Source organism: Durio zibethinus, chromosome 2 (assembly GCF_047325235.1).
Source record: "Durio zibethinus cultivar Kanyao isolate XHJ-2024 chromosome 2, ASM4732523v1, whole genome shotgun sequence".
NCBI lineage: Eukaryota > Viridiplantae > Streptophyta > Magnoliopsida > Malvales > Malvaceae > Durio > Durio zibethinus.
In genome coordinates, this window is record NC_143163.1 from 2,640,736 (window position 1) to 2,650,539 (window position 9,804).

Consider the following 9,804-nt stretch of genomic DNA (forward strand, 5'->3'; position numbering starts at 1 on the left):
TGTATGCTCTGTTCGTTGACTAAATAGCAGTTCCTCAAAATGGAAACCCTCTTTATATCTGAACCGAACAGGTTCTAAAGTGAACCGACACAGATTCAATAATTGAATGTCCTGTGCCCAGTGTTTAAACAAACAAATTTCAATTTCAAAATTCATAAAAGGGAATAGAGCTTAAAAAAAAAAAGAAGGAATACTTCTTATGTTCATGAACAGTGTGATGTTAATAGTCAGATAAAGAAAAATATGAGGCAATAAAAGCAGCTTTTGAAATTGTTTCAATTAAACTATACCATCATTTAAAATGTGCTTCATTAATGACTTAAATTCTACAAATCATTCACTGCCACCATCAAATTTGGCCAAAAAAAAAAAAAAAAAACTAAATCGGACTACCATGAAATAACGAATTTGAGACTAAGAATACATGCCAAATTTTTAGAATTCTCAGCTGTCCAAAATTTGGCCTGAGATTGATGTATACGAGTCTTATGACCTAGGCAGGGTTTGCCAACCACACTTTTTAAAGAGCAATGATAGTATAAACTATAAGAGCTACCAGCAAACAATGCCAATGGCAAGATTTCAAAGCCAGTTCCAAGCAGATAATGGATGATAGGCGCTGCCAGCAGCAAAGATAACAGACGAGACTAAAAAGGAGAAAAAGAAGAGAGTAAAGGTGAGAAGCATGAGCTATAGCTCCTATTAGCCATAAGTGTCTCCTACACGACTACATAAGTCCATAACAGTGTTGACATCAATGCTAATTTATATACAGTTCATCAGGGTGGGTGAATACAACTTACAAAACTGAACTACTTCAGAAAATATTCTTACCCAAAACGATAAAGTTAATGAAATCCTCTGGAACCCCTTGATTGATAGAGTTCCAATCTACTTTTGGCTTCTGGTAATAAATCAGCAATATGAGGATCTTCAGATAGATGGGCTTGCTTGGATGCCCACTCGAGTACTATAAGCACCTCTTCTTGTGCAAGGGTCTCACTGTCAGGAACATTGTGCGCAATGTAACAAAGCAGGGCCAAAGAAGGAAACTGAACCATTTGTTCACCGAAGTAAACCAACTGAATTAAATGCTTGGCGCCTCCTGCATTGATAATGGCTTTTGAGTGAGTGGCATGGAGGTAGTTTTCAGGTGTGGCGAACTTGTTAAGTGCAATGGCAGCCTCCATAGAAATATCTGCGTCCCTTTCATCAAGCAATTTCACCAATGGCCCAATTATCCCTGTTTCAGTTGCTCGGAAAGTCCTGGCCAAGTTTCCAATGGCTTTGATGCAAGGCACGAGGAGGTCTGAGTCTGCCTTTTCTATGATTTTGAGTAACTGTTCCACAACAGCTTTGGCAGCAGGGGAAGTAGGCTTGAAAGAGGAGCGTCTCAATTCAGCATTTTGCTCAGCCACACTTGTGATTTCCATTAATGCCAAGGCTGAATAGGACTGTACATCATCGGCGCCCTTCTCTAACAAAATTGCAAAGCACAATAGAGCTCTTGATTCCGTTATGGTACGACATATACCAAGATTTCCTTTGCAAAGCTGCCAGAGAGCTCTTGCTGCCATTGCCTTCATTTGTGCTTTTGTGACTGGGTCTTCAAATTCCCTTCCCTTAATGCTAGTTCCAGATAATGAAACATGTTGTGGATGGTGCTGGTGTGACTTGGCAGTTTGCTGGTTGCCTTTGGGATGGTTAACATGGTGGTGATTTGTAGAAGAGTTGTTTGGTTGCGTTGTCTTAGAACTGTCCGGAGTCTGGCTTCTCATAACCATAGTATTAGTAACCACGTTATGCATATGGCTAGGTGTTTGATTCGCCATAGGGTGAGCTATATTCTTATTGTTACGTAGCTTATCTTCATCTTCGTGCTCCTTTTTATTAGTTTGCTCTGGAGTATTACTAGCCATAACAACTGAATGAATAGACATTGTTTCCTTACTCACAATGGTATACTTACTATGTTCTTGAACGGTCTCAAAGGCGAGATGACTGACGAGACACCGAATTATATTGTTCTGTGAAAAATGGTCCTGGCATTTGGGGTGATGCGCAGCCAATTCTGATACTGCCCAAGCCACCACAGATTGAACCTTCATGTTACCATCTTTGAGGATTTTCGCGAACACCGAGCAAGCGCTTGCATTCAAAATCTGTTCCACACTTTCCGGGTCACGTCCCAGCAACCCAATTGCTCTTGCTGCATTCTCCTGACCTTCCGGTTTCCCCTCCTTTGCCAACTTCAATAAAGGAGGGACACCTCCTTCCTCTATGATTAGCTTACCATATCGATCATTGTCCCGAGCCAAAGAAACCAACGAAGCAGAAGCATCGGATCGTTCATCTAATGAACCTGTGTAAAGAATTGCAATCTGTTCCCATATAAGACACAATATCGGTTCGTTGGCTGCAATGGGAGGAAGACCGAGATATTCATCATCACGATCATCAGCCGAGGCTGACACGCGTAAGAGCCATGAAACATCTCCTATAGAATTCTCGAGTTGCATTGATATTTTCCTAAAGGCTGCCGCAGGGATAATGGTGAAAACTCGTTTCATGAGACCAGTTGCACGGCATTTGATGACAAGAGCTAGGGCCTTGTCCAGGACTTGTTCAGTATCATCGATGATTCTGCGTGTTGGGCGTTCGTAAAGGTCGTTGCTCGCACGTGCAGCTTGACGAAGGAGGCCTGATAGCTTCTCGGTCTTGGCTTTAAGCTCTTGACAGTCTTGTTTGAAAGATTGTGCTTCATCCGCGGCCTTGGTCACCTGGTCTGCCACTTGTATTGGCCTTGCCAGGATCTGTTTCACAATGTCCGCCATGGCCTAAGCGGACCCGGAAACAAAAGCAAGGACCTTTCAAATGACAAAATCAAATTATGACAACGATCCTTTCCGGAGGAAGAGTAAAAGAAGGGTAAGAGACAAAGGTTTGGCCCCAAACGGTGAATTATTTATTCCCACTTTCCATATAAAAAGGGTCAGATTTTGACGAATGAAGAGAGAGAGAGATAGATGCTTCTATATATGGAGAATTTCTATTGTTTTTGAGTCTTGGACCCTGGAAAAAGAAAATGCAAAACCAGAACCGGAAAAAACTTGGGGTTAAATTAAAGATGTGCAAGGAATTTCTGTGAAGGATGAGGTTCTTGGCATTAGAATTGCCTGGTTTTCCGTCGTGGAGGCAGTGGCGGTGGCCGAGAAGGATTGGTGGCGCCGCCAATGAATGAAAAGAGGGAGAGGGGTATAGAGACGGAGAGTTTTGTAACGGTCAAGCGAGATTTTCTCCCAATGTCCAAAAATAAAACCACCACTCTTCTTGCGTTATATATAGGAATTGAATTGGTTGGTCCATAAATTATTACAAAACTCTGGTAATATGAATATGAAAGTTTTTAAAAAAGTTCAAAGCGCGTTTTATACTCTGTGACACTCACGCTCCACCACTATGCGGACAAAAATAAAATGTTGTTAAAACGACTCAAATAGTTTTATAGAAGTTAAAAACACGCTCCTCTAAAGGAATGTGGAAACCAATTCAAGTATTGACGTTTGCCAAATTAATTTTTCTTCAACTAGAAAATTAGTTTGGTATTAAGCATAATTTATTTTTCCAAACCGAAATTGATCAAATTTGGATTCAAGCTTTTTAAAACTAATTTTCGAATTTAAATTCATTTTATCCTTTTGACAAAAAATATATATAATTTTATTTCTTCAAAAAAATTTTCATTGTTCCTTCCATATGATTAATGAAAATTAATTTTTTTGATAAAAGAATCATAATTTAAATATTAAAAAATTTATAAATATTAAAATTTTAATTTTAAACCCACTTAATATAACTTATTAATGAATTCCACCCAAATTTAAATGAGTTCAAAAAGATTCAAACTTAAAGTTAAAATAACTAAAATTTGAAACAATATGAATCAATATAATCTTAACCAATCCATTTGCCATCGAGTAACAAATGCAAGCATACGATACATTCATTATAGGGGATTAAGTTTTTAGCAACGTTTTTTTTTACGTTTAGTAGTATTTATAAATGTCATTAAAAGTGTTGTTTATACCTACATCGAAAAAAATAATGATGTTTTTAAAAAAGTGACATTTTTATTATAAAATATCGCTAAATTTAGCGACGTTTATAGTAAAACATGTCACTAAATTTAACAGTATTTATAGTAGAAAGCGTCGTTATATTTTGGCATTTAGCAACATTTTTAGGCACAAAAACCGCTAAATTAATAAATTTATTTTTTAATTTTTTTAATATTAATTATTATCATTAAATAAAAAATATTAAAAGAAATAAAAACGAACTTAAATTCATAAACTGAATATTATAAATATATAATTTGTTCAAATACGAATGAAACACAAAGATTAATACATGCAATAACATTCAAATTATTTTAGTATATTAATAAAAAATCTAAAAAGAACAAAGATAACATCAACAAAAAATTTATACAAAAATATTCACACATCTAGAAACTTACAATGTCACAGAGGAAGATTAAATATATGACAAATACTTTACCTTGCAGTATTAACAAATGACTATAGATATCTTTTTTTTTTTTATTCTCTATCTTCGGTTGTTGATGGTTTTCATATAGAACGAATCATTTCAAGTAAGATTAAGTCTTTTCATCAAACATTATAATCGAAAAAAATAAATAAAATAAATGCCGAGATGAGATTAAAAAAAACATAATAGACTATTTCAGAATGGTTTCCTAAGGATATCTTGAATAAATCAACAAATTCATGTTAACAAGTAACAATTTTTTAGTAATTTTCAAAATATTCTGTTGAAAAAAAAAACTAATTCATGTTTGTAACTAAATTCAATGTTTAATTTCAAGTTTTTTATAGAAAAATCCTATTTCTTTCTCTTTCTGTTCTATCTTGAATTTTTTTCATCAATAAAATAAAATTAAACTCAAAATTGTAATAACAAAATAAATTGATAAAAAAAAAAGAACAGCCAAACACAAAAAATTGTCAATGTTGAAATGGAGCTTGAACGACGACAGAAATGCAACAAATTAGACAAAAAGTTTAGGGATTTAACCTAATAAATTAGACATAAAGTTTAAGGATTTGACCCAAAATGCAAGAAAGCTAATTTAAAAATTACAAAAATGAAAGAAAAAAAAATGAAAATTGACCACGACTGACTTAAACTTGGGCAGAAAATGAGAAGAAAACAACCCAAAATGAGTAAAAATAGAAGAAATGAGTAAGAAAAAAAAACATAATAGGAATCTCGCGGGTTTGAAATTTAAGAGAAATTTAGCAATGAAAAGTGTGATTATTGAAGGTATTTTTGGCCAAAAATACCTTTAATAATCTCCTTTAATTTTTTTTGGATTATTTAAGACTTTTTTTATTAGAAAATGCTTTGAATAATCCCCCAAAAAATAAAATGGGTGTATTTGCAAAAAATACCTTCAATAATCTTATCTAATTTTCTTTAGGAGATTATTTAAAGTATTTTTGGCTAGAAAATACATTGAATAACCTTTATAAAAAATTAAGTGGGGTTATTTAATGCGCTTTAGGTAAAAAAGACATTCAATAATCCCCTCTAAGATATTATTCAAAGTGTTTTTGGCTAAAAACGCTTTGAATAATTCTCTCAAATTTCTTTTGGGGAAACGTCTTGAATAATCTTTTTTTATTTTTTTTAAAGATTATTCAAGATGTTTTTTGCTAGAAAACACCTCAAATAATCCCTTATAAAAAATTGAATTGGGTTATTTAAAGCGTTTCTGACAAAAAAATATCTTGAATAATTTTCTTCTAATTTTTTGGGATTATTCAAAGCATTTTCTATCAAAAGGCCTTCAATAATCCTCTCTCATTTTTTGAGAGATTATTCAAAGTATTTTTGGCCAGAAAATACCTTGAATAATCCCTTACAAAACATTGAATATGATTATTCAAGACGTTTCTAACAAAAAATACCTTGAATAATCATCTTCAATTAAAAATTGAAATAGATTATTTAAGGTATTTTTTTATCAAAAAAGCCTTTAATAATTTCCTTCAATTAAAAATTAGAGGGGATTATTCAAGGCATATTTTATTAAAAATACCTTCAATAATTTTTCTCAATTTTTTTTGGGTTATTCAAAAAAGTTTTGGCCAAAAAACGCCTTGAAAAATTCTCTTCAATTAAAAATTAAAATATATAACGGTGTTTAGATCAACAAACGCAACAAAAATATATTTTTGATTGTGTTTTTAAATCTAAATGTTGTTATATAAGAATTTAGTGACATTTTATAAGAAAATGCCGCTAATCTTATAAAAACATAAAATTTTGTGACGTTTATTTAAAAACGTCGCTAAAAAACAGTCACTAAATATCTATTTTCATGTAGTGATTGAGAAATCATTTTTATTTTACAAGTTATAAATTATAGACTAATTTATATTCTTAAGAATAAAAAAAAAAAGTAAAAGTGCATGTTGCCTTTAATCCTTCCAAAAATTTATAGTTTAACAATCTTAGATATTATAACTTGGTAATTCACTTATGGACTTTATTACCAAATAAGAACTTATTGATTTGCTTTAGTTTTTTTAAAATGTATACATATTTTTGCCAAAAATTGATGTGGTTTATTAAACTACCTTTTTAAGCTTTTAAGTTACTTATTCACATTATGATAGAAAAAAAAAAAAAAAAGAAAACTAAATCAACAAGGACATCATTGACACTTTATTTTTAATTCCTCAAGTTATTATGTTTTATAGAAAAGGAGTTACATGTATTAGTGTTGATTATCCTTTAGATTAGTTGATATGTAATTGAAGTTGGTATTTAAAAATTATAGATTTGAAAGAGTCTATGCGTGTAATATATTTTTCAGTCAGATATAAAATAAGATAAAAAATTTAACGATAGATTAAAAATTTCAAAAAAAATTACATATATTAATTTGAATTCTAAATTTGTTGACATTTAATTAAAATTTGAATTTGAATTCAATTAAAGCATTATTGGTAAGAGAGAATACACAAACAGAGACAATGAAAGAGATTGCAGGAAGAGGTTCAATGTCCCCACAAATATTTGCATCTATCGAATTAAACAGAGACCAAGGACTAAAATGGCATATGCATCCTGCTTATAGAAACCCACCAAAAAAAAGTCACAAGATTCGATGTCATCGATATATTCTTCAGCAAATTAATCAATCACCCAATTGAAAATGTTTTAGCATCTAGAATCTGTGACGAGGATAATGTTACAGATTTTATTTTTATTTATTTATTTTTTTGTATTTTCAGTTTGATGGGTATGACATAGTTGAAATATACTGAGTAATTTTGATTTCTACAGTAGTTTTCGATTTTCATGCACTGTAATGAATACCAAAATTCAGGTTCCACTCTTGTGAGTTTGTCAGGCAACAAAGGTATTTTAGGCTTTCTATTTTTCTCCATTTCAAGCCAGAAAAGACATGAAGGAAGAGAGAAGGGGCTTCTAAATGTATCACCCAAACTTCTTTATACACTTTTAAATTTCTTTTTAAAAATATCCACATATTAAATATAAAATTTATTCTTTAATAAATTATACTTTTACCTTCATACACCTCATATATTTATTTTTCTCTTATTCTTTACGGCACTCGGAAATAGATTTTTGAGAAGTTTTAAAATTTTTTGAAAATTTATTTCTTGAGAAGTTTTAAGTCTTTTTGAAAATAGATTTTCGAAAAATTTAAAAGCTTTTATAAGAAAATAGATTGTCAAGAAACTTTTAGGCTTTTTGATTTTTGAGAAGTTTTAAGCTTTTTTGAAAATGTATTTTTGACAATTTACCTAAATTTTACTGTAAATCTTAATTTATATTTACATGTATTTCCTCCAAATTTCAACAAAATCAATTGAAAACAAGCTAAAAATTTTAGTTTTAATTAGTGCAGAACTAAAAAACATAGGTGATTTAGGGTTAGTTTGATGGATTTAAGATTTTGATTTTATTGAAAGTGAAGAGAGAAGAAGAGAAAATGAAGGAGTGAAAGGGTATGAAGGGAACAAAGAAAGTGAAAGGTGGAGTGCATTTAGTAAAAATAAAAAATTTAACTTTGAATTTAGAATGTATTTAATAGTGAAATATATAAAAAAAAAAATGTAAATAGAATTCTCAAGAAAAAAACATACATATAAAGTGTTGGGTAGCCTAACTTTCGATAAGACAAGTTTGGCCTTGAAGGTTTGAATTACGTGCTGGGCACCATGGATTCTTGTTGCTATACAGGGGCACAAAAATAAAAAGAAGGGCAGATCACTTTTTCTTCTGTCTATTTCTTATCTTCATCATTTCAAAGTTGGAAGCATCCGAGTTACTTTTTTTTCTGGTACACTAAACGTGAAATGGTTGGTTAAACTTTCATTTTCAACAACTAATGGCGTACGGTAAGGTTGTGAAATCTTTCTGATTCTGTATAAATGATCTGAATGCATGTGATCAGATGTAAGTTGGAAGAATTTAACTGATAGTAAAAGGAACAATAGCCAAATAGTTTTGTTTTACAGGCAATGCGAAATAACATGGACGATTTATCCTGTGGTTGTCAGAGATTTGTCCATCGTATAAATAAACGAAAAGGTTAAAGTAAGTGCTGATACTAGTAAAGATGAGTAGTATGTTTTAGTCTTGCCGGTAAGGAATTTTTCTTGGCTTAGCAAAAAGACCTGGGATCCACCTCTTGCTGGCGGTGAAATTCTTACTTTCAGTCATGATTTTGATTGTTCGGGTCACCCCAGATTTTATCATTTTTAGAATTAAGAGTTATCATCCTGCAGGCAATGAAATTCTTACTTTTAGTTATGTTTTTGATAATTGAGGTTGCCCCAGATTGAATTCTTGATATTAAAATTAAGAGTTCAATTTCTATTAACAAACACAAAAGTTGTATATTCATTTCTATGAATTGCAGTAGGATTTAGTTAGCAATGAGAAACTCAAGAAATTAATCTATATGGATTATAATACTGCAACTTTTTTTGCAGAAACAAATTAAACCAGGGGGTGGGTTACAGTGAAGATAGGCATGAGTAAAATGAAAAAAAAAAAAGAAAAAAAGGAATGATTCAAATTCAAACCACGTTTTCTGATTGCTTTTTGTCCATTTCTGCTCTAAGTTTCTTCAAACAATTGTCCTTAATGCCTGGTGTAATTTTCAGAGGGTTAAAATACAGAAGTTTGCAGCAATCCAATCTGTGCTGTCCCCTTAAGGTACTAATTTATTATTGGTGTACGGATGAATAATTAGTAACACGACAAAAGAATAAAGGTAAAAATTTAAAGCGGTTTGTCAGGGTAATTCAGTGTTTCACGTTCATTTCTGTCTACATATATGACAGTGATGTTGAATCTGTTGACATTGTTCCTTCCGGCTGCAAGCTTGAATCCATATTCCTTCATATGTAATATATTCATATTAAAGCAAGACACAGTTCCGTGATTTGAAGCGAAGATTCTGGCATCCCTTAATTGAATATTTCGTGCATGAAAGACTGCAATCTGCTTCATATGGAATGAACCTGCCCCTTTTTTGTCTGCAAAAAAAATTTGCCATACTACTATTATCTGATTGTCTCCATCTAGGATGCTGCACTGCAAATTTAACCTTACGTGCATGCATTTCAAATGATGAATGCCAGAGATGATATGTTTCCTGAATGCTAAACAAGCATTGTGTTGGGATTTTCAAGTAGAAATATATTGGAGATTAACACAAAATAAATTACATACAAA

At 31.8% G+C, this 9,804-nt stretch overlaps 1 protein-coding gene across 1 annotated transcript; it reads right to left on the bottom strand.

Moving 5' to 3' along the window:
- Positions 1-3,342, bottom strand: LOC111308231 (uncharacterized). Its single transcript, XM_022906545.2, has one exon. The coding sequence runs from the start codon at positions 2,832-2,834 to the stop codon at positions 849-851; it is 1,986 nt and encodes a 661-aa protein (XP_022762280.1). The 5' UTR covers positions 2,835-3,342; the 3' UTR covers positions 1-848.
- Positions 3,343-9,804: the final 6,462 nt, after the last annotated feature.

What these genes read in the sequence shown, in the direction of transcription:
- LOC111308231 (XM_022906545.2), bottom strand. Translation starts at nt 2,834, where the DNA reads ATGGCGGACATTGTGAAACAGATCCTGGCAAGGCCAATACAAGTGGCA.